Below are 26,242 nucleotides of genomic sequence, written 5' to 3'. Positions count from 1 at the left end.
CATGGACATTTTAGCAAGGTCATTATATAGTAAACCTCCAGTGTCGGGATCATAATTACTTCAGCATATGTATTTTGAAATACATTTCAGAATGAAATTGTTAAAGAATTATATATTTTAACCTATTCTGAGCCCAAAAATGCCAAATATATTACTCAACTCATTGGTGTGCATGGATGTCTCGTGGGGGGTGTATGCGAAATAGGTCACCGAGCACTTTCGGACCATTTCTACCATCGGCAAACATGGAAGTCAAAAAGTGATTAAATTCATAAGCAAAATGTAAAACATTTTACAGTTCCCACAAACTAAACATTCAATCAAAGAAACCCCAGGACATCAGACTAAACAACATTAGCGTCAAAGACGTTTATTTGTAAATATATTCAGAATGGTTGGACTTTCCCACCATGTTGCTTGTAGTAATAACAGGTTTTAAGCTACAAATACCTCGTTCATTTGCTGTCAGAACTAGGTAACTCAGTTACTTCCCACTTATTAACTGGTTGTAATTCATCACGTATCGCGTTCAACGAATTAGCAAGATGGACATTTCAGAGTTTCCTAGTTCCGACTAGCATTTGAAAGCGGTATTAAGACACTGGCTCGAATCTAAAGGTACACATACCACAGTGGGTGCGAGACTGTGGCTTGTAGGCCTCTCCAGGTCTCACACCCACTGAAATTTGGTGATGATCTGGGGGTGCTTCAGCAAGGCTGGAATCGGGGAGATTTGTCTTTGTGAAGGACGCATGAATCAAGCCACGTACAAGGTTGTCCTGGAAAAAAACGTGGTTCCTTCTGCTCTGACAATGTTCCCCAACTCTGAGGATTGGTGTTTCCAGCAGGACAATGCTCCATGCCACACAGCCAGGTCAATCAAGGTGTGGATGGAGGACCACCAGATCAAGACCCTGTCATGGCCAGCCCAGTCTCCAGACCTGAACCCCATTGAAAACCTCTGGAATGTGATCAAGAGTAAGATGGGTGGTCACAAACCATCAAACAAAGCCGAGCTGCTTGAATTTTTGCGCCAGGAGTGGCATAAAGTCACCCAACATCAATGTGAAAGACTGGTGGAGAGCATGCCAAGACATGAAAGCTGTGATTGATAATCAGGGTTATTCCACCAAATATTGATTTCTGAACTTTTCCTAAGTTAAAACATTAGTATTGTGTTGTTTAAAAATGAATATTAACTTATTTTCTTTGCATTATTTGAGATCTTACAAAACTAGATATTTTTTGTTATTTTGACCAGTTGTCATTTTCTGCAAATAAATGCTCTAAATGACAATATTTTTATTTGGAATTTGGGAGAAATGTTGTCAGTAGTTTATAGAATAAAACAAAAATGTTCATTTTACCCAAACACATACCTATAAATAGTAAAACCAGAGAAACTGATCATTTTTCAGTGGTCTCTTTAAAAAAATTCCAGAGTTGTATGTAAAAAAAGAGAGCAGTGCAGTGTGTGTGGATTTCTTCATATATTATTTATTTATATATTGTTCCAGACAATTATTAAGATTTGAACATGTTTAAGATCTGAAAAAGAGAGAGAAAAATGAAAAATGCTGTAAAATGACTCACTCTCCAGCCTCCATTGAATTTACTTCTACTTGATTTTCTCTAGGGGAGAGAGAGAGTGGATTTCTTCTTAGATATTGTTTTATGTTTTTATAGAGCTGTATATTGGTCCAGGCTATATACTATGCAAGTCTCCATTGAGTTGCATTGGATTTGCTTATACAGAATATACTCGAGTGGGATGTGTGTGTGTGAGAGAGTGTGTTAAAGCGTGTGTGTGGATTTCTTTACATATTGTTTTTATATATACACTGAGAGTACAAAACATGCTCTTTCCATGACTGACCAGGTAAATCCAGGTGAAAGCTGTGATCCCTTAATGATGTCACTTGTTAAATCCACTTCAATCAGAGTAGACGAAGGGGAGGAGACCGATTTAAAGAAGGATTTTTAACCCTTGAGACAATTGAAACATGGATTGTGTGTGTGCCATTCAGAGGGTGAACGGGCAAGACAAAGCATTTAAGTGCCTTTGAACGGGGTACGGTAGTAGGGGCCAGGCGTACCGGTTTGTGTCAAAAACTGCAACGCTGCTAGGTTTGCACGCTCAACAGTTTCCAATGTGTATCAATAATGCTACACCACACAAAGGACATCCAGCCAACTTGACACAACTGTGGGAAGCATTAGAATCAACATGGTGGCCAGCATCTCTGTGGAACACTTTCGACACCTTGTAGAGTCCATGCCCCAAAGACTTTAGGCTGTTCTGATGGCATGACGTGTTTCATGAAATGTATAAAGAACAGTAACCCCTTGTGTCCAGAGACTAAATATAGTACAATATCACAAACTTACCTTGTGTATACACACAATATTGATAAGATGCAGACTTGTGGTACATAGATAGCATACATTTGAAGGCATGAATCTATGTAGAAAATTAGTTTTAGCACTTATTGTACTCTCAGTACCAACCCTGAAAAGTCACTGTGGTCAAATAAGCTGTATTCCCTTCATTAAAAGTACACTGGATGACCAAAAGTATGTGGACACCTGCTCATCAAACATCTCATTCCAAAATCATGGGCATTAATATGGAGTTGATCTCCCCTTTGTTGCTATTTAAAAAAAAAAAAAAAAAATTACCTTTATTTAACTAGGCAAGTCAGTTAAGAACAAATTCTTATTTTCAATGACGGCCTATGAACAGTGGGTTAACTGCCTGTTCAGGGGCAGAACAACAGATTTGTACCTTGTCAGCTCGAGGATTTGAACTTGCAACCTTGCGGTTACTAGTGTAACGGATGTGAAATGGCTAGCTAGTTAGCGATGGTGCGCGCTAGCAGCCTTTCAGTCGGTTACGTCACTTGCTCTGAAACCTAGAAGTAGTGGTTCCCCTTGCTCTGCAAGGGCTGCGGCCTTTGTGGAGCGATGGGTAACGACGCTTCATGGGTGACTGTTGTTGATGTGTGCAGAGGGTCCCAGGTTCGTGCCCGAGTCGGGGCGAGGGGACGGTCTAAAGTTATACTGTTACACTAGTCCAATGCTCTAACCACTAGGCTATCCTGCCGCCCCGCTCATCTTCTGCACATCTATTTATTTCATTACCTCCCTAATCTTACCTCATTTGCATACACTGTATATAGATATTTTCTATTGTGTTGTTGACTGTACGTTTTTTTATTCCATGTGTAACTCTGTGTTGTTGTTTGTGTCGCACTGCTTTGCTTTATCTTGGCCAGGTCACAGTTGTAAATGAGAACTTGTTCTCAACTGGCCTCCCTGGTTAAATAAAGGTAAAACATTTATTTTTATTTTTTATGTGCAAGTAAAGATACTGGGGTGCAAAGGAGCATAAAAATAAATAATAATATGGGGATGAAGTAGTTGGATAGGCTATTTACAGATAGGCTATGTGCAGTGATCTGTGAGCTGCTCTGACAGCTGATGCTTAAAGTTAGTGAGGGAGATATGAGTTTCCAGCTTCAGTGATTTTTGCAATTCGTTCCAGTCATTGGCAGTAGAAAACTGGAAGCAAAGGCGGCCAATAGTCTTTGGGGGTGACCAGTGAAATATACCTGCTAGAGCGCGTGCTACGGGTGGGTGCTGCTATGGTGACCAGTGAGCTGAGATAAGGCGGGGTTTTACCTAGCAAAGACTTGTAGATGACCTGGAGCCAGTGGGTTTGGCGAAGAATGTGAAGTGAGGGCCAGCCAACAAGAGCATACAGGTCGCAGTGGGGGGTAGTATATGGGGCTGTGTTGACAAAACGGATGGCACTGTGATAGACTGCATCCAATTTGCTGAGTAGTGTTGGAGGCTATTTTATAAATGACCGCCTAAGTCAAGGATCGGTAGGATAGTCAGTTTAACGAGGGTATGTTTGGCAGCATGAGTGAAGGATGCTTTGTTGCGAAATAGGAAGCCGATTCTAGATTTAATTTTGGATTAGAGATGCTTAATGTGAGTCTGGAAGGAGAGTTTACAGTCTAACCAGACACCTAGGTATTTGTAATTGTCCACATATTCTAAGTCAGAACCCTCCAGAGTAGTGATGCTGGACGGGCGGGCAGGTGCGGGCAGCGATCGGTTGAAGAGCATGCATTTAAGTTTTACTTGCATTTAAGAGCAGTTGGAGGCCACGGAAGGAGAGTTGTAATGGCATTGAAGCTCGTCTGGAGGTTAGTTAACACAGTGTCCAAAGAAGGGCCAGAAGTATACAGAATGGTGTCGTCTATAACAGCCTCTTCTGGGAAGGCTTTCCACTAGATGTTGGAACATTGCTGCGGGGGACTTGTTTCCATTCAGCCACAAGAGCATTAGTGAGGTCGAGCACTGACGTTAGGCGATTAGGCTGGCTCGCAGTCAGCGTTCCAATTCACCCCAAAGGTGTTCAATGGGGTTGAGGTCAGGGCTCTGTGCAGGCTAGTCAAGTCTTTCCACACCGATCTCAACAAACCATTACTTTATGGACCTCGCTTTGTGCACGGGGGCATTGTTTTAAAGTTGGCACTATGCATTTGGGCAGGTAGCGTTCTCCTGGCATCCGCCAAACACAGATTCGTCCACCAGACTGCCAGAGAACGCGTGTCCACTGCTCCATAGTTCACTGGTGGCAAGCCGATGCTTGGCATTGTGCATGGAGATCTTAGGCTTGTGTGAGGCTGCTCACCCATGGAAAACCATTTCATGAAGCTCCCGACGAACAGTTATTGTACTGATGTTGCTTCCAGAGGCAGTTTGGAACTCGGTAGTGAGTGTTGGAACCGAGGACAGATGATTTTTGCACGCTATGAGCTTCAGCATTCGGCGGTCCCATTCTGTGAGTTTGTGTGTGTGGCCTACCACTTCGCAGCTGAGCTATTGTTGCTCCTAGACGTTTCCACTTCACAATAACAGCATTTACAGTTGACCAGGGCAGCTTTAGCAGGGCAGAAATTTGACCAACTGGAAAGGTGTCGTCCTATGATGGTGCCACTTTGAAAGTCACAGAGCTCTTCAGTAAGGCCATTCTACTGCCAATGTTTGTCTATGGAGATTGCATGGCTGTGTGCTCGATTTTAGCAACAGATGTGGCTGAAATAGCCGAATCCACTATTTTGAAAGGATGTCCACATACCTTTGTATATATACTGTATGTAGTGACGGCTATATCTCGACAAAAAGTAGCCCTATTATTATAGTAACGCTGTTATCAGACCTCAGGATAAGACCCAGATGTAGACAGCTAGAGTCACAGATGTTTATTGACCCAAACAGGTGGCAAGCAAAAGACAGGTCTAAGGCATGCAGAGGTCCATAATCCAGGGCAGAGTCAAGAAGGTACAGAACAGCAGGCAGGCTCGGGGTCAGGGCAGGCAGAATGGTCAGAACCAGGGAAACTAGGAAACAGAACTTGAGCAAGCAGGGAGATGGGAAAACACACTGGTAAGACCTGACAAGATGCACTGGCAACAGACAAACAAAGAACACAGATATAAATACACTGGGGATAATGAGGAAGATGGGCGACACCTGGAGGGGGTTGGAGACAAGCACAAAGACAGGTGAAACGGATCAGGGTGTGACAGCTGTTACCTATAGAATATAAAGTATTGTCTGAAATTATGTATTTATCTTACAAAAACTTGAATCAAATTTGGATACATAGGCCTATGCAGCTTATAAGTAGCCTAGTATGGACTTGAGCGTTTGGGCAAAATATGTCAAATTTATTTCACAATCATAAGGTAGCCCAACGCCTATAGCACAAACGGTGCAATTTGTAGCCTTCTTCTTCTTCTATGATATCGTGGTGGTCCGTAAACACACGTTTAAAGTGCATGCCACCAACCAATTGTGCTATCAATCCTGAGCTGTGTTCAAATACCCATACTAACATACTGTATACTACATAATTAATGAGTAAATACTACATAATTAATGAGTAAATACGACATACTATTAGTTAATTTTAGTATACTGTAAACGAACGGGATCCTTTCAGTTGAGCGTACTAGCTCTTTGCCTGTCTACCGGAAGTTGATGCTGTTGCTATGCAACCTCTTGCTAGCTAGTTAGCATAACAAATGACTAGTTAGACATTTTACGACTTCGGGTGTGTTCTTAAATTCAATATGGAGTGCCAGAGTGTGCTCGTAAATTCAGAGCATTGTCAGATTGTCCATTTGTAAATTCAGAGCGTTTCACTCTCCGAGAACACACTGGACACTGGGGCCGAGGAGTATGGTTGATTTGAGCATTCTGACCTTACAATGGCAGTCAAGCACCCAAGCTAACGTTGGCTAGCTTGCTAGCTACTTCCAGACACAAATGAGACCACACTGACCATTTTACCTGCCCTAGCAGAGCTGGTAAGGCAGTTTTCATGTTATCCAGAGCGTTGGTGACTGTAACTGTGCTGCTGGCAAAAATGTAAGTACGCTTTTTTGCCGAGCTTTACTGACACCAGCCATATTCAACGGGTGTTGAGCACTTGTAAATTCATTATTCTGCGCTCTGGTACACTCAGACGAGAGTGCTCTGAAATTGGAGTAGATAGCCAGAGCGAATTTAAGAAAGCACCCAAATGTCCATTGAGAACGCACACCAACTGTACCATTTAGCTAAGCTAAGAATGACGGCAATAATCAAGTCAATAAACGTTGCGTAGTTAGTTAGATAGCCTATAGTTAATATACTGGCAAGTTTGATGTATAAAGTAGCCAACTTACGTTAGGTAGCTAGATAACATACCGGTACATACTGCTGTAATGATATGCTATGTGGTTCGTAAGGACAGCGTAGCTAACAAATTGTCAGCCAACATAACGTGTAAGGTAACTTATTTGAAAAGTCATTACTTGATTACATTGATCAACATGTTCTTAATATTTGTCATAATTAGTTAAAGGAAAAAATGTGTATCTGCTGTTGTTGTACTTCGGCTGCATATTTTCCGCCATTTTCTTCAAATCAGAAAACGATGTGAAACCACGCCCATTTCATGGAGAATTGCATTATGGGCCCTAAATTATGGAAATAGTGTCCTCTGAGTGTATACTTCATATTTTGGCGAATTTAGTACGACATCTTTTGGCATACTAACTATATCCATACTATGACCAATAAACGTACTATATACTCAATTCACGCCACAAATAGTATGGTTAGTGCTGTTAGTATGAGTATTCGAACATAGCAATGTTCTTCCTAATTCGGTACTACTAAGAAAATACAATTTAAAAAACAAATAAATCCCTACTAGTTTCTACCACACCCTCCCCTCCCCCCAAAACCACTTAAAAAAAACCAATTTGTAGCCTAATCTAGCATTTCCATTTTAAATTGAACAGAGAATGGTCCTCAGAAAAACAGTGAGGGGGTGTAGCCATTTGTATGGGTGGTTTTATCAATCAAGTGTGTGGGACCCCTCGTTTGAGTCGAACCGTTCAGTGCGTGACTGCGCCTACGGTAAATACAGCGATATAATTCTTAAGCAACAGACATACGCAATTGGAAAGAGATGATTGATTACATGTTTATAGAGGATAGCTCTCGCATAAAATAAAAATGACTTCCCCCTCCGTTATATTTCCAGCGTCATATCCCTCGCCGCTGGAGGAATGTCGAGACCGAATGATTTAAAAATAGCATCATCTCTCCTCTGACAGCCTTCTCTAGTGACTCCCTTAGCATTGTGGTGCGAGAAGCAGGAATGCGAAGATGGCTGCAGATTTAGGAGAGCTGCTTGTCCCTTATATGCCCACCATCAGAGTTCCCAGAACAGGAGACAGGGTTTTCAAGAGCGAATGTGCCTTTTCCTACGATTCTCCCGTAAGTGTCTCCCCGTATTATGGGGTGTTTGTGTGTTCCAAGCTGTCCTTACTCATCCCGTAAAATGCCCTAACACACGTGAATAGCTGCGCAGTTTTGTGGCAGGATCTGGGGCTTCCATTGCCACCATTCTCTTGAGCTTGAGAAAAATAAATAATTAAATGTTGTTTACATCCCGTGGAATGGTATTTCCTTTGTGAAATTGTACTTGTTCACTGTGCGCCTGTCTACTGTTTTGTCAATATAATTAATGACACCTACGTGGGGTTGGACTGTGTTTTGGTGCTTTAAATTATTTTGTGTCCCCTATTTCTGCATTTCAGGCTACACACTGAAGCTGAGTTGTTTCAGTGTGTTTTTTGTTGTTGTATTGAAAGCATGACTCACCAGCCACATGTAAAATCACTAGAATAATGTTATATTGATATGGGAGCTATTTCTAACGGGGTTTTTTTTGTATTAGAGAAAATAATATCTTAGATTTTTTGGGGGGGGTCCGGTATTTTATTTCAATGTGATTGACTTGCCATCTGCAACAACTTCACGAGACCGATGAACTGAAAAGCACGCGCGCTATTACAAACTGTTGGAGTTTGAGGTTACCATGTGTTGGGCTTTTAGGACCAACTATTCACACGTTTTTTTTTTGTTGTTGATGAGAAAACATATTTTATAAGCTATAATTGCTCAACTGAAACCATTTTAAAGGTGAGTGACTCAGCTGTCTGGAGTTCATCATGTCAGACTGAAGACTGACAAGTTGGTTATTTTTATCCCAGCGCGGTTGAAGATCGTGTGTAACTCATCGTTTCAAAGTTTCATCAGGGCCTATTGGCCTACTCCGAATTGCAGATTTTGGTTAGTAAAGAGGGTTATTTGTGTGATATTTTTGTTAAACCTCCGTCGTTAAGTGTAGGAAAGAGGATCCTGTAGGCCTGTGCCTCGAAGGTGGTTGAGTGTCAGTTGATCAAGGCATAAATTACATGAACACGTGAAATTACTTTGATACTCTGTGGCTGTTTCTGTTTTAATGGTGGTAGGCAATTACAGTTAAACTATTTGCAGTCTACAAAAGCCGTACTGGAGTTACACTGTTTCAAACATGAACCCATATTGTAGACATATCTCAGAAAATAACGTCCTAAATGCAAGACCATGTCTGCTTTAGCCTACATGAAAATCACATGGATTAAAATCACATGATAGAATCCCCCTGCCACAAGTGTGTGTGTCACTGGCAATGACATTTTATTGGCACAACCCTGCTGACAAATCCCAAAATACTGCAATTCCAATATCCTGGAAACTGTGACATCATTTGCGCAGTCCTCTATTGACCCCAAACGTCTTTACACCTTGGGGAAAAACAATCATAATATAGAATGCACTCAATATAGAATGCAGTCAAAACGGAGAAAATTGCAATTTCCATGTACTGCCCTGTATCTCATTTATTCATGAGTTCTATCTGGTGAGTTACCATTAGAGACTCAAAGTAAGCACCCAGTAGGAACCCAAACATTGGTATTTTCGTGTGTGTGGGGGGATGCTTATCTGAAGTTCAGATTGTTAAATCACCTCACTTGACTTTGTTATGACAAATACACATCATTGTTCCTTATACATGTGCTACCTCGTGTGTGTGTGTGTGTGTGTGTGTGTGTGTGTGTGTGTGTGTGTGTGTGTGTGTGTGCCTTGCATGTTGTTCACCACATGTTGTTTTTGTTCACAGGAGTCTGAGGGAGGATTGTATGTGTGTATGAACACATTCCTGGGCTTTGGCAGAGAACATGTGGAGAGACATTACCGTAAAACCGGACAGAGTGTTTACATGCTCCTCAAACGGCATGTCAAAGAGGTGAGAGGTCATACCATGTGCTTCTATATTGGTGTACATTTGACAAATTATATTATTTAATACTACATGGGACTTACATAGCACTTTTCAACCCAAAGTTGTTTTACAACAGTTTTTATTTTTTAAATGTAACCTTTATTTAACTAGGCAAGTCAGTTAAGAACAAATTCTTATTTACAATGACTGCCAAACCCGGACGACGCTGGGCCGCCCTATGGAACTCAATCACGGCCAGATGTGATACAGCCTGGATTCAAACCAAGGTCTGTAGTGATGCCTCTTGCACTGAGATGCAGTGCCTTCGACCGCTGCGCCACTCGGTAGCCCAATAGTAGAAACTAAACAAAACACAGAGATCCAAAGCAAGACAACACTACATTAATAGCAGGAAGAAACAAAAACATGAAAAAAAAACGAAAGGGAGGGACTAAAGAATGGAAAGGACTGTGATGTGTCAGTGTATGAGTGAGCGAGCGGTTTTGTGTGTGTGGGAGAGAGTGTGAGGGGGGGCGGGCTTCAAGGGATACTTCAGGAGTCTGATGAACTCGTGCATACCATTTGTATGTCTCTGTGTGCAGTTTGAAGGAAGTTGCTAACTAGCGCTAGTGCAATTTCTAACTAGCGTTATTGCAATGGCTTAAAGTCTATGGGTATCTGCTTTCAGTCACTGTGCTAACGGTAGTTAGCATTGGCTCGCAAAATGAGCTCTAACTTCCTTCATACTGGACACCGAGACATAAAACTGGTATCTACGTGTTCATCTGACTCCATTGCCAAAATCCCAAAGTATCCCTTTAAGGCTAGGCAATGGTGAAGAGCTGGGGCTTTTGGAGGGACTTAAAGATGGTGATGGACTCGGTCACAGATGGCTGGAGGGAGGGAGTTTCAGAGCTTTGGACTCAGTCATAGGTGGCTGGAGGGAGGGAGTTCCAGAGCTTTGGACTCAGTCACAGGTGGCTGAAGGGAGGGAGTTCCAGAGCTTTGCACTCAGTCACAGGTGGCTGGAGGGAGGGAGTTCCAGACCTTTGAACTCAGTCACAGTGTGCTGGAGGGAGGGAGTTCCAGACCTTTGGACTCAGTCACAGATGACTGGAGGGAGGGAGTTCCAGAGCTTTGGACTCAGTCACAGGTGGCTGAAGGGAGGGAGTTCCAGAGCTTTGCACTCAGTCACAGGTGGCTGGAGGGAGGGAGTTCCAGACCTTTGAACTCAGTCACAGTGTGCTGGAGGGAGGGAGTTCCAGACCTTTGGACTCAGTCACAGATGACTGGAGGGAGGGAGTTCCAGAGCTTTGGACTCAGTCACAGATGGCTGGAGGGAGTTCCAGAGCTTTGGACTCAGTCACAGATGGCTGGAGGGAGGGAGTTCCATAGCTTTGGACTCAGTCACAGGTGGCTGGAGGGAGGGAGTTCCAGACCTTTGGACTCAGTCACAGATGGCTGGAGGGAGGGAGTTCCATAGCTTTGGACTCAGTCAGAGATGGTTGGAGGGAGGGAGTTCCAGAGCTTTGGCGCAACCCTGGAGAAGGCCCTGTCACAAAAGCTCTGGAGCTTGGACCTAGAATGAGACGGTAATAATATTGTTGTGCCCTGTTTATTTGTTCTGTTTGTGTGAACGATTTTCCCCTCTTTTCCCTGATTGTTAGTTTTATCGAATCAGTGATATATTGTTATTAGTTGCAAGTACATTAGACTTTGTGTGTTCAATTTTGGCACAAAACATTGAAGGAAAATATATTTTGAGCTGATAAGAGGCTGGCTTGTTTCAACTTCATATTCATCATCTCTAGCACCACATCAACATCAACTTGTGAGAACTGTGCATTTCTATGTTTTGGAGACAAAAAGTTTTTCAGATGACATAATCCGGAAACGCTATTGATATTTTCTGGTACTTTACCAAGCAATGCCTGCTCATAGTTGGTTAAAATCACATGATGCACAGAAGATAATTGTATTTCTTTATTATTTATGCACACCAGGTTATTTTATCCCATTGAGACTAAGGTTTCTTTCACAAGGGAGCACTGCATACACATCATTTACAAAATACTATATCAAATAAATATAGAAAAATTACAAATACAGTACCAGTCATAAAATTTGGTCACACCTACTCATTGAAGTGTTTTTCTTTGATTTTACTATTTTCTACATTGTAGGATAGTAGTGAAGACATTAAAACGATGAAATAACACATATGTAGTAACCAAAAAAGTGTTAAACAAACCAAAATATATTTTACATTTGAGATTATTTTTTTGCCTTGATGACAGCTTTGCACACTCTTGGCATTCTCTCAACCAGCTTCATGAGGAATGCTTCATGAGGAATACAGTCTTGAAGGAGATCCCACATATGCTGAGCCCTTGTTGGCTGCTTTTCCTTCACTCTCAGTCCAACTCATCCCAAACCATCTCAGTTGGGTTGAGGTCGGGTGATTGTGGAGGCCAGGTCATCTGATGCAGCACTCCATCACTCTCCTTCTTGGACAAATAGCCCTTACACAGCCTGGAGGTGGGTTTTGGGTCATTGTCGTGTTGGAAAAACAAATGATAGTCCCACTAAGTGCAAACCAGATGGGATGGCGTATCGCTGCAGAATGCTGTGGTAGCCATGCTGGTTAAGTGTGCCTTGAATTCTAAATAAATCACTGACAGTGTCACCAGCAAAGCACCCCCACACCATCACACCACTTACTCCATGCTTCACAGTGGGAACCACACATGCAGAGATCATCCCTTCACCTACTCTGCGTCTCACAATAAAAAATAAATAATGAAAAATCACATTTACATAAGTATTCAGACCCTTTACTCAGTACTTTGTTGAAGCACCATGGGCAACGATTACAGCATCAAGTCTGCTTGGGTATGACGCTACAAGTTTTGGCGCACCTGTATTTGGGGAGTTCGTCCCATTTTTCTCTGCAGATCCTCTCAAGCTCTTGTCAGGTTAGATGGGGAGTGTTGCTGCACAGCATTTTCAGGTCTCTCAGAGATGTTCGATCGGTTTCAGGTCCGGGCTCTGGCTGGGCCATTCAAGGACATTCAGAGACTTGTCCCGAAGCCACTCCTACGTTGTCTTGGCTGTGTCGGTTGTCCTACGTTGTCTTAGGGTCGGTGTCCTGTTGGAAGGTGAACCTTCGTCCCAGTTGGAGGTCCTGAGCGCTCTGGAGCAGGTTTTCATCAAGGATCTCTCTTTACATTGCTCCGTTCAACTTTGCCTCGATCCTGATTAGTCCCCCAGTCCCTGCCGCTGGAAAACATCCCCACAGCATGATGCTGCCACCACCATGCTTCACCGTAGGGATGGTGCCAGGTTTCCTCCAGACATGACACTTGGCATTCAGGCCAGAGTTCAATCTTGTTTGTCATGGTCCGACAGTCCTTTAGGTTCCTTTTGGCAAACTCCGTGCGGGCTGTCATGTGCCTTTTACTGAGGAGTGTCTTCTGTCTGGCCACTACCATAAAGGCCTGATTGGTGGAGTGCTGCAGAGAAGGTTCTCCCATCTCCACAGAGGAACTCTGAAGCTCTGTCAGAGTGACCATTGGGTACTTTGTCACCTCCCTGACCAAGGCCCTTCTCCCTCGATTGCTCAGTTTGGCCGGGCGTCCAGCTCTAGGAAGAGTCTTGGTGGTTATAAACTTCATCCATTTAAGAATGATGGAGGCCACTGTGTTCTTGGGGACCTTCGATAATGCCCCCCAAAAATTTGATACCCTTCCCCATATCTGTGCCTTGATACAATCCTGTCTCGGAGCTCTACGGACAATTCCTTCAACCTCATTGCTTGGTTTTTGCTCTGACATGCTCTGCCACCTGTGGGACCTTATATAGACACTATGCATTTCCAAATCATGTCCAAACAATTGAATTTACCACAGGTGGACTCTAATCAAGTTGTAGAAACATCTCAAGGATGATCAAGGGAAACAGGATGCACCTGAGCTCAATTTCAAGTCTCATAGCAAAGGGTCTGAATTCTTATTTAAATAAGGTATTTCTGTATTTAATTTTTTTAATACATTTGCAAAAATGTCTACATTTGTTTTTGTTTTGTCATTATGGGGTATTGTGTGTAGGTTGCTGAGGAATTTTATTTATTTAATCTATTTTAGAATAAGACTGCAACGTAACAAAATGTGGAAAAGTCAAGTGCTCTGAATACTTTCCGAAGGCACTGTATGTTGATTTTGCAGTAGTGCTGGAGAGCATGAATACAAAGTAGAATTTTTTTTAAATTTCCCTTTAACTAATGGTTTCTGTTCACTAATTCATTTGGAAGTTCCCTAACTTCAGATTTGTTTTGGTTCAACCATTTGTTTGGTGGTATGGCACTGTAACCACAACATTTATGGTGAAATTTAAATTTAGTCAGTGATGGATCGTCAAATCAAATCAAATGTTTATTCGTCATGTGCACAGCATACAGGGATTTCAGTGAATAATCTTTGAGTCATCTGCACTTTGCATAGGCCTATACTGTAGTAATAAGTTAGAATTGCACAGTTGGGTTGGGAATAGGAAGACCTCAAGCCTGCACTCTAGGATGCGTTATTCAAATCATATTATTGTAATAGTACAGATAGATTTACATCAGATCCTGACACAAAAGCTTCAAAATAGGTAGCAACCTGTTTATTATTTATATATTATCACTTATCATACCGTCATGGCCCCCTAATCATCCTCAGCTTACAATTGGCTCACTCATCCCTCTTCTCCCCTGTAACTATTCCACAGGTCATTTCTGTAAATGAGAATGTGTTCTCAGTCAACTTACCTGGTAAAATAAGGGTAAAATAAAATATAAATAAAAAAATAAAATATCACTCACTTGCCCTGACAAATGGATCTAGCCAAGTAGATCTTCCCTACGTCTCCCAGCAACATAACAATCCAGATCAGAATGCTGTTTTCTGTTCTGTTTACAATCGAGTAAGGAAACTGCATGTTCAGTTTAAAATTAAAACAACCTTAGCTGCCACCGTTTCCGTTCGGTCAAAATTGACCCCCAGATAAGTGCATCTATTTTCATGTCTGGATCTGTCCAGAAACAGCTGTCCTCATTCCACCGGCTCCTGTTTCTGTTGTTTTCCCATGATGCTAGTTAGTCCCAGAGTTCATTCTTCGTGTCTGTTCGATGTGTTGATGGGAGTCGGTCTGAACTCGATTTGGATCAGATGGATCCAGTCAGTTCACAGTGAATGGTCTTGTAACCCTAGCTAGCAATTTGACATATTCACAGTCTACTGACTCTACTCTATGGAGTGTATTAAGGACATGGTTCCGGTATTTATTCATATACTGTTATATTTGACGTTTTGTCAGCCAGCACTAACTAGGCTGTTGTATTAGTGTTGGGGAAAAAATGACTGTAAATATATCAAAACTGTTTTAGTAGTATATAGGTAACCATTTTGTATTTTAGAAAACTATAGTAGTTTCATGGCTTGCTACCGCTGTCTTTGAGAATAGGCCATTTTTAAGAGATATATTTGCTTGATATATATATAGCTTTATACGACATATTTTGCTCCGTTAATAACCTTTCTACCTGTTAACTTGTTTCCCACAGAAAGCCACAGGTTCCGCAGGAGGCGCCATCTCCAGAAGAAGAAATGGCAGAGTGTTCCTGGGTAAGTCTGATATTGTCCTGAAAATATCCTCAAGGGGAGTTCCCCTTAAACTCAGTCTCCTTATGGGTTATTTACAGTACAGTCACATTTCTCTCAGTAGTCTGTTTGTCAGCCCATCTTGAAGAGAAGGACAAGACTCTCCCATCCTTTACTATAGGCCGACATTTCCCCCTTTCTAATGCGATTATTAGGGGAAATTGTCTGTCATCGTGTCATGCTGTTATTGTTTTTATTTGGTTATATGGTGGTTGCCCTACACTGGCCATACATTCTCTGGCCTAAAGTGACATATTCCCATGTCCAGAGCCCGAGGCCTGGCCCCCCCATTCCTTTTCTGCCAGGCACCTCTAAATTTAGCTAATTTATTCGTATATGCAGTTAGTAACCATTCTAAATCCAAAGTGCCACATGCCCGGCCTGGTCTACTCTCCTCCTACACGGGGGTTGGTTTACAGTGGGCCGCACCTGCCTGTCGCTCGGCTGTCCTCAGCTGTTGTGCCCCGTCAACTCCCCCGGCCATCGGCCACAATGATACGGGTAAGGGAGGGCCAGGTGGTGGATTCTCCTCTCGCGCTAGTGTTATTTAAATAATCAACGCTCACTAGTTACCTCCCCTGTTTATCTGCCCCTGTAACATGCCCTTACCCTCCATTCCCTTATCTCCCATTATCCACTAAAGCTGTGTAGCCGGCCACTTCAGTACCCTGCCTCAGTGTAGCCAGAAGCACCAGGCTACAAGCTTCACTCTCCCATTATTGGACATGCTGGATTGTTGTCTTTTCACTCTGCAGGCCTGGACACAGAGGTTCTTCCAGCCTGATGTGAACTGTATCCTCCCTTCCTCCCTCCTTTCCAATCTCCTCTCCACTTTGATGGCCATTGGAACCCAAGCTAAAGCTCAATGTTGCTTTGGCATTTCCATACCAGCCAGCAGCCCACACGTCATCATGTAACTAGAGGCTTCTTAACAAAAGCCATAGAGGAGAGAGGACTAGGGTTGAAAAAGAGGGGACCAATGTACGCAGTAACATTTTCTGGCTACTTACTATATGACTCAACGATTCGTCATCAATTCTTTTAACGTAACATTATCTGGCTACTTACTACATGACTCAACGATTCGTCATCAATTCTTTTAACGTAACATTATCTGGCTACTTACTTCATGACTCAACGATTCGTCATCAATTCTTTTAACGTAACATTATCTGGCTACTTACTACATAACTCAACGATTCGTCATGAATTATTTTAATGTTCTGGACATCGTAGAAACAATAGGGGACACAATTAATTTGATTCAAGGTTCTACAAGCGCTGTCTGAAAGTCCCAAATGCATGTCAAACATGTTTTGACTTGTCATCAATTATGCCTTGATGAGTTTTCTATTACATTCTTGATATTCTATTGTGAAATTGTTAAACGAGGACTTTGCATCCTACTACTCTCAGTAGAACTCAACAGTTCAGCATAGAGAGGTCCAGAGCACACCGTCTTTCTTACCAATGTACTCTTTAGTTGGGATTTTAACATACAGTAATATTCACCTGACCCTAGACCTCATTAAACAATTGGATCTTTTGACACTTGTTGACAAGGGATATTTATATTACATTTGACCTCTGTTCTGCAGCTGTGACTTCTAACCCTAAACCTCAAGTCTGGGTTAACCTCACTGGATGTATACTGTATCTTATCAAGCCAGCTAACATGGAAGCTCAAATATTCAAGAAATACATACACACCCCATTTATTATTGGATAACGCACCTTTCAATTACCTTCTAACAAATCACACGATCTCAGAAATGCATTAGATAACCTGAAACAACTACCATATTCTAATTGGTTGCTTTTCCAGAATTGATGTGAGTATTTGATTCTGTCATCTCACTTTTTTCCTATCTAGCCAAGACAAATGCTCAGTGAAAGGCCAATCAAGTGTATGAATCATCAGTCACTGTTTCATGGGAACTGAATGTTGACGTCTGCTTCCTCTCTCTCAGATTTAGAACTAAACCGTGATTTTAACGGGGATGAGTATGAGTGTGAAGACGAGGCCAAGCTCGTCATATTCCCAGACCACTTCGAGATCCCCTTACCAAATATTGAGGAGTTGCCTGCACTGGTCAGTGAGTGTGTACCCATGCCCTCTGTGTGCCATGCATGCTGAATGGAAACAGTGGATCACGTACCGCCCTTCTCGCCATTTTCCTTTTCCAGTGCAGTGCTTCCTTATCCTGTTTTTAGTTGTTGTATGCCATAGGTGTCCTGTGCTTCTATTTTTTTGGGGGGGGGGGGGGGGGGGGGGCATCCTGTGTTAATGGTTTGTTAATCGCAGGGTCTAATTGTTGTGAAAGCCTTTGTGTGCATGTGTACCACTGGTTGTGTTAATCATATGCCGATGTACATCTATTATAATGGGCAGGACAGTAGCTTAGTAGTAGTAGTAGTGACATCACAGTCTGATCTGATTATTCTAACCAATGACCAGTCATCTTTTATTTCCATACATATCCTCCTACTTTGAAGGGGTAAGTGTGGTAAGCTATAGTCTAGACCAGACATGGGCAAACTACGGCCCGCGGGCCACATACGGCCCGTTAGGCTTTTTAATCCGGCCCGCCGAACTTGTCCAAATTATAGTAAAAACCTCCTTTTTTTCCCCTTTCCCTGCAATGCCCACGTTTCCCCAATAGATGGCGCACTCAAAACACATTGACCGTTGTTGGAGTGGCGCGTATTTCTCTTTATTTCACTTTAATTTTCACTTCGTTTCACGTCACCATTAAGCCCTTCTGTGAAAATGAGCGGACCAAAGAGAAGGAAAGTGGACAGCGAATGCCGAGTGTTTAATAAGGAGTGGACAACAAAATACTTCTTCACTGAAGTCCGATCAACGGCTGTATGTCTGATATGCCAAGAAGCTGTTGCGGTTTTCAAAGAGTACAATATCAGCCGTCACTTTGCCACGAAGCATGCAAACTATGCTAGCAAGCAGTCAACACAAGAACGGGCGGCTACTGCTCAGAGGTTGGCAGCTAATTTACAGAGTCAACAGAACTTTTTTCACCGACAAACTGCAATTCAAGAGTCAAGTACCAAGGCAAGTTAGGCGAGGGCGTCCGTGGCGAGTTTGTAGAGCGCGCGGTCAGGACAATCCATCCATGATTTTGCGGAGTTTAACACAAGTAGATATTATTGAGCTTGAGTATTTCGTTGTGTAATAATATGTTTTGAATGTTGAAAGTGATTCCATTTTTCAATAAATGTTGATTTCTTTAACTTTGCACCTTCGATTGAAACTTATTAAAAACAGACGCAATCTTGATAAATCACAGTGCGTATGTTATTTTAATCTATTTACATTTCCTCATCCCGGTATCTGCGAAATAGTATGTAAATGCCATATCTTGCATATTCCTTGAGACAAATTTATTAACTGATAAGGGCTATTTTTCACATTTGAAAGACAGTTAATAAATTGGGTTGTAGTGTTCTTACTGTGCTATGAGGTTTGCACACACTACATTTAATGCTTTAGTATATCCGGCCCAAACACTCCCTCCAAATGCTCCTGGCCCGGCCCCTCTGTCAAATTTTAGAACCCATTGTGGCCCGCGAGTCAAAAAGTTTGCCCACCCCTGGTCTAGACGATACTATCAGCCAATCAGGGCTGTGTATGTAAATATATGTACATTTGTATTGATACGCCCACATGATCAGACCGAGCATTTCAATGGCAAAAGGAGGCTCGGGGTTATGTTAATAAATTATTTTTATGAAATAAACGCACAGCCTGAGTTATTAGACATATAGTGATGATTTAAAATAAAAAGACTGCATGGGGGCTTTAAAAGTTACATTATTTGGTGTTATTACCTTATCCTCTGTTACAGGCTTACTCTGCTATCGGTGCTAGTAAAATAGACAAATCAGTGAGGAACTACAGTGATACTCTATTATATAATTATCTTAGTTTCAGGAACATATTTATTGTCTCTTTTCCTCACTGATCTACCTGGAATCAGGTTATCTATCCTCCTGTATGCACCACAGTCCTAGACCTGTTACCATAGCTAGCCCCAGAAAAATCACAATGGAAAAAAATATATATTAAGGAAATTGGAAAAAAAGATTTTTCTCACAAAAGTAGTGCACTGGGCCATTAATAGTCCTGTAATAGGGGACAGATAGAGCCGTCTCCAACGCAAACAGAAATGTCCCCCCCCCCCCCATCAACAAAAACATTCTCGGCACCCCCAAACTACTACTAGTCTTATGTCAGTGAAACACATCTCCTCAATCAGTAGGTCTAATGGCTCCTGTGTGTCCTGTGACTCCCAGGTGACAATAGCCTGTGATGCCGTGCTCAACGCTGCGTCAGCCTACAAAAAGCAGGAGTCTGACTCCTGGGACGAGGAGATCCAGGTGTCCAAACATGCCAGGAGTCTCCGACAGCAGGACAACGGAGTGAGAATCCCACCCAGGTAACAGCCCACTGATTGGACTGACAAGAGTTACGCAATGATTTAGGACACACCAATATTGTGGACATTGGCTTGAGAACAGCTGCCGTCTCTGTCAACCTCTAGAGAATATGTATGTCTACTGTGTCATATAATTTCGTGTTACTTCTGCTCTTGTGTTGCTGCTAGTTTGTGGGTCCTCCTGTGTTTCTTGTATGGTTTGTGTGGTTGTTCTGGATTACTTAAGCTACTTGTGTGTCCCTCCACCTGACTTGTCGGTGTCACGCCCTGACCGTAGAGATCCCTGTTTATTCTCTATATTTTGGTTAGATCAGGGTGTGACTAGGGTGGGTACTCTAGTTCTTGTATATCTATGTTTTCTTTTTCTTTGTTGGCCCAGTATGGTTCCCAATCAGAGGCAGCTGTCTATCGTTGTCTCTGATTGGGGATCATACTTAGGCAGCCCTTTTTCCCACCTTCAGTTGTGGGATCTTGTCTTTGTTTGGTTGCATGTATTTTGCACGACAAAGCTTTTGGTTCGTTGTGTTGTTTATTGTTTTTTTTTTTCAAATTGTTTTTTTCCCCACATTTAAATAAAGTATGATGAACCCAAATCACGCTGCGCCTTGGTCTACCCTTAACGACGAACGTTAGTCGGATTCTGATCCCATATTAAGGAATCTCTCCTTTACCATGGTCGAATAGTATATTCCCGTGGACAGACACAAAAAAAGAACCCCAAGCAGACAATAATCACAGATAGACACTAAATAAAACCCCAAGCAGACAACAATCACAGATAGACACTAAATAAAACCCCAAGCAGACAGCAATCACAGATAGACACTAAATATAACCCCAAGCAGACAACAATCACAGATAGACACTAAATATAACCCCAAGCAGACAACAATCACAGATAGACACTAAAAATAACCCCAAGCAGACAACAATCACAGATAGACACTAAATATAATCCCAAGCAGACAACAATCACAGATAGACACTAAAAATAAACCCAAGCAGACAACAATCACAGACAGACACTAAATATAACCCCAAGCAGACAACAATCACAGATAGACACCTATGTGCAGCTGCATCACTCTGAGGTGCACAAAAACATGATTGGACACACCAGAACAACTCACCAGCTATTTTCTTAAGTGTCTGAAACCAAGTTACTCTGTAATGTGTCTTAGGTATCTGAAGCCAAGTTACTCTAACGTTACAGAGGCTTTTGTGTAACATGGAGGTTACTCTTATTATTTACATGTAGCGTTAAGAAGCACTAGCGTTAAGAAGCACTAACTAGCGTTAAGAAGCACTAGCGTTTAGAAGCACTAGCGTTTAGAAGCACAGCGTTAAGAAGCACTAGCGTTAAGAAGCACTAGCGTTAAGAAGCACTAGCGTTAAGAAGCACTAGCGTTAAGAAGCACTAGCGCTAGCGTTAAGAAGCACTAGCGTTTAGAAGCACAGCGTTAAGAAGCACTAGCCTTAAGAAGCACTAGCGTTAAGAAGCACTAGCGTTTAGAAGCACTAGCGCTAGCGTTAAGAAGCACTAGCGTTAAGAAGCACTAGCGCTAGCGTTAAGAAGCACTAGCGTTTAGAAGCACAGCGTTAAGAAGCACTAGCCTTAAGAAGCACTAGCGTTAAGAAGCACTAGCGTTTAGAAGCACTAGCGCTAGCGTTAAGAAGCACTAGCGTTAAGAAGCACTAGCGCTAGCGTTAAGAAGCACTAGCGTTTAGAAGCACAGCGTTAAGAAGCACTAGCGTTAAGAAGCACTAACTAGCGTTAAGAAGCACTAGCGTTTAGAAGCACTAGCGTTTAGAAGCACAGCGTTAAGAAGCACTAGCGTTAAGAAGCACTAGCGTTAAGAAGCACTAGCGCTAGCGTTAAGAAGCACTAGCGTTTAGAAGCACAGCGTTAAGAAGCACTAGCGTTAAGAAGCACTAGCGTTAAGAAGCACTAGCGCTAAGAAGCACTAGCGTTTAGAAGCACTAGCGTCAAGAAGCACTAGCGTCAAGAAGCACTAGCGTTAAGAAGCACTAGCGTTTAGAAGCACTAGCGTTTAGAAGCACTAGCGTTTAGAAGCACTAGCGTTTAGAAGCTCTAGCGTCAAGAAGCACTAGCGTTAAAAAGCACGAGCATTAATGAGTGTTTTATAATGAGGAACAGTAACACAAATGTCTGTCTTACTCTGTTCATTGAACATAATTCATGTCAGTCAATTAACTCCAATGAGAGAGAATGCTTTTTGACCATTCTTGCCATATTTTGTCCTTCAAGAAAAACGACACTGAACAAATGTAATAAGAGCTAATCTATTTATCAACATGTGATATGACTCTGTGAATGTTTATCAACATGTGATATGACTCTGTGAATGTTTATCAACATGTGATATGACTCTGTGAATGTTTATCAACATGTGATATGACTCTGTGAATGTTTTCCCCCTGTCCCTTCTCTCCTCTCAGTGGTTGGAAATGTCAGAAGTGTGAGATGAGAGAGAACCTGTGGCTGAACCTGACGGACGGAGCGGTGCTTTGTGGGAAGTGGTTCTTCGACGGTGCTGGAGGAAACGGCCATGCCCTGGACCACTACAAAGACACCAACTTCCCCCTGGCAGTCAAACTGGACAACATCACCGCAGATGGAGCAGGTCAGTACCCACTTCCTCTGGCAGTCAAACTGGACAACATCACCGCAGATGGAGAAGGTCAGTACCCACTTCCTCTGGCAGTCAAACTGGACAATATCACCGCAGATGGAGCAGGTCAGTACCCACTTCCTCTGGCAGTCAAACTGGACAATATCACCGCAGATGGAGCAGGTCAGTACCCACTTCCTCTGGCAGTCAAACTGGACAATATCACCGCAGATGGAGCAGGTCAGTACCCACTTCCTCTGGCAGTCAAACTGGACAACATCACTGTAGATGGAGCAGGTCAGTTCCCACTTCCTCTGGCAGTCAAACTGGACAACATCACCGCAGATGGAGCAGGTCAGTACCCACTTCCTCTGGCAGTCAAACTGGACAACATCACCGCAGATGGAGCAGGTCAGTACCCACTTCCCTGGCAGTCAAACAGGACATCAGAGCAGGTCAGTGACACATATTGGGCTTCTGTGCTTCTACACCTGCATTACTTGCTGTTTGGGGTTTTAGGCTGGGTTTCTGTACAGCACTTTGTGACATCAGCTGATGTAAGAAGGGCTTTATAAATACATTTGATTAATTGATTGATATTGGGGAAAACATGCAATAATACATTATAAATGCTGATACATTCATCTAACACAATAACGCATTATAACTGGGTTCAACTTTTCCATTGGTAGAAGCATAGAGATCCTATTAAATTCATATTCTATGTATACAAGTATCAACCATCCTATTATATGAAGATGCCTTGGCCCTTGTTTTTTGATGACCAGTAACAACCCCCGTTTCAGATATATATTCATTTGATGAAGAAGAAGCAGTCCTGGACCCTCACATATCCGAACACTTGCAACACTTTGGAATAGACATGCTACAGATGCAGCAGGTAAGTCTCGCCATCGTTGTAGGAAAGATTGAGAAGCTCTCATTTTGTCTGTACTCTACCTGTTTCATAATATGTAACATTTGTGATGCTCAACACACTTTCAAACAGCCACTTCCATTTCACATAGATCAGTGTAAGCCTAGAATAACATCAACCATGTCAAGATTAATGTGACCCCTTATTTTGAACCTCTACTTCCTCATTTTGTTCCATTGGTTGAAATAGAATGGAACAGAAAATGGCCACCTCAACACAGACAACACAGAGAGCGTTCGGCCTCGGGTCAGCGAGTGGGAGGTGATCCAGGAGTCAGGCATGAAGCTGAAGGCGGTGTATGGCTCAGGTTTCACAGGCATTAAGAACTTGGGTAACAGCTGCTACCTGGGCACCACCATGCAGGTCCTTTTCAGCATCCCAGAGTTCCAGAGGGCGTGAGTATAACTAGCATCTGGGAGGGGCGTGTGTGTGTGTGTCTGAGATATAGATAGAGAGGGGGGCCTCCAGAATAGACCAGAGTAAACATACAAAGTCAGGACACTGCGGGGGTCATGTTCAGCCCTCCTACAACAAGACGAATATAGATGCTGATGACGGAAAACTGACTCACTTCACCTAAAGGTGTTATTACGTGGTGATTGCACAACAATACCTACAGTACTGAAAACAGCAGGCTAATACGAGTGGATGACTGTAGTGTTCAATCTCATATTTTCCCTCTTTTACAGTAGCACTGAATGTACTGTCTGGCATCTGTTTTTGAATCTCTAGGTATGTTGGAAATCTACAGAGGATCTATGACTACTCACCTCTTGACCCCACCACGGATTTCAGCACACAAATGTGAGTCAATACACAGTTTGCATAATGTCGCTTATCATCAGTACAGCGTTTTGACCAGGGGTCTGGCCCGCGGGCCCGGGGAGTTTGAGTAAATTATAATGGACCTATACATTTTCAAATAACTGCCCTTCTTCTAGCCCGCAAATTTCCTCTGGCGAACAAAAAAAATCAGCGTGGCCCTCCCACTGAATTTTGAAATCCCGATGTGGCCCTCGAGACAAAATGATCCCCTGGTTTTGTCTCACACCTCCAAACATCTCACCGGTTCACATAATTGCTGACTTGCCGTTAAAAGCCCCTCTATGCCAACTCTGTTTTCTAGCTACACTGTATATACAAAGTATGTGGACACCCCTTCAAATTAGTCGATTTGGCTATTTCAGCCACACCCGTTGCTGACAGGTGTATAAAATCGAGCACACAGCCATGCAATCTCCATAAACAGACATTGGCAGTAGAATGGCCTTACTGAATAGCTCAGTGACTTTCAACGTGGCACCGTCATAGGATGCCATCTTTCCAACATGTCAGTTTGTCAAATGTCTGCCCTGCTAGAGCTGTCCCGGTCAACTCTATTGTGAAGTGGAAACATCTAGGAGCAACTTCGGCTCAGCCGCGAAGTAGTATACCACACAAGCTCACAGAACGGGACCGCTGAGTGCTGAAACTCGTAGCACGTAAAAATCTAACTGTTTGTCGGGAGCTTCATGAAATGTGTTTTCATGGCCGAGAAGCCGTACACAAGCCTCCTAAGATCACCATACACAATGCCAAGCGTTGGCTGGAGTGGTGTAAAGCTGGCCGCCGTTTTCATCTGGTGCAGTGGACACGTGTTCTCTGGAGTGATACTGTAAATCATGCTTCACCATCTGGCAGTCCGACGGACAAATCTGGGTTTGGCGGATGCCAGGAGAACTCTACCTGCCCCAATGCATATTGGCAACTGTAAAGTTTGGTGGAATAATGGTATTTTTGGGGTGTTTCATGGTTCAGGCTATTTCCCTTAGTTCCAGTGAAGGGAAGTCTTAATGCTACAGCGTTAACGTGATCGTGTTAATGACCTTCACCATGTTAATCTGATGCAGATCGTCTCATAAATCAGGAAGTTGTTTACCACTGGTGTTGCCCAATCGATTTTGTTCTTAGCAGCTGTTAGTAGTTAGAGTAGCCGTTACACTGCAAGCATGTGTAATATAGGTCATGTGTGTTTTGGTTGGTCAATCATTTTATTGCTTTCCTTTTGTGTGTGTTGATGGTGGAGACGGTGTTGGCAAAGAGCTTTTGTTCTTAGCCAAGTTTTAACAGCTATTACAATGCTTTCTTGTGCATTAGGACAGGCACCATGGGTTAGCCAAGTTTGTCACTAGTTACATTGGTGTCCTTTTGTTTTTGTTTGTCCTCCAGGGCTAAACTGGGCCACGGACTTCTCTCAGGCCTGTACTCCAAACCACCAATGAAATCCGAGCTCATTGAACAGGTGATGAGAGAAGAATACAAGGTATTAGACTGGGCATGTCCAGCTCCTTATCTGGGAAAAATTACAAACTGGCAACTTGGGAGATCAGAACATATTTGTTTTTGTGTTGCCAGATAAGCAAGGGAAAGAGCTGTGGACAAGTACTTTTCTGTACTGTTCTTCTCCATTCGTTATTCAGCTGCTAGATTTTCATCTAGTAATGCAAGTGTAATATAATGAGGAGTCTGCATTCAGGTTAGGGCCAGGTTTGGACACACCCAGACAGCTGCGTGGAACACCGTTGCCTGGAGAATGGAAGGGAGGGGTGGGGAGGGGACTTGTAGAAATATGAATTCTCTGTGGCAATATTCATTGTTGCTCATATTTTGAGTACCATGTAGTTTTGACATTTAAAGGGGTGTGTTGCATGTCTTCAATATTTTTTCCCAAATTATTTTTAGGTTGTAACTCTTAGGAGTATAACTACTTCCATTAACGTGGACATTGTATTTTCTATTTATAGTATAAACTGAAGCTAACGTTTTGAGATTTGATTGTCTTAGATGCCCCATACATG

General features: G+C 42.6%; 1 protein-coding gene across 1 annotated transcript in view; it reads left to right on the top strand.

The window, feature by feature from the left end:
- Positions 1-7,737: 7,737 nt before the first annotated feature.
- The window catches only part of LOC120053345 (ubiquitin carboxyl-terminal hydrolase 13-like), a 37,699-nt gene continuing 19,194 nt past the window's right edge, over positions 7,738-26,242 (top strand). Inside the window, exons 1-10 of the mRNA XM_039000467.1 lie at positions 7,738-7,848; positions 9,581-9,706; positions 15,285-15,345; positions 17,352-17,473; positions 19,693-19,835; positions 22,296-22,480; positions 23,275-23,373; positions 23,605-23,800; positions 24,138-24,209; positions 25,614-25,707. Of these exons, the coding sequence (XP_038856395.1) occupies positions 7,738-7,848; positions 9,581-9,706; positions 15,285-15,345; positions 17,352-17,473; positions 19,693-19,835; positions 22,296-22,480; positions 23,275-23,373; positions 23,605-23,800; positions 24,138-24,209; positions 25,614-25,707 (1,209 nt within the window). The remainder of the gene's footprint in view (positions 7,849-9,580; positions 9,707-15,284; positions 15,346-17,351; positions 17,474-19,692; positions 19,836-22,295; positions 22,481-23,274; positions 23,374-23,604; positions 23,801-24,137; positions 24,210-25,613; positions 25,708-26,242) is intronic.

Source organism: Salvelinus namaycush, chromosome 9 (genome assembly GCF_016432855.1).
Source record: "Salvelinus namaycush isolate Seneca chromosome 9, SaNama_1.0, whole genome shotgun sequence".
Taxonomy (NCBI): domain Eukaryota; kingdom Metazoa; phylum Chordata; class Actinopteri; order Salmoniformes; family Salmonidae; genus Salvelinus; species Salvelinus namaycush.
Note: the sequence above shows the minus strand (reverse complement) of the source record. Positions and strands in the feature narration are given on the sequence as shown.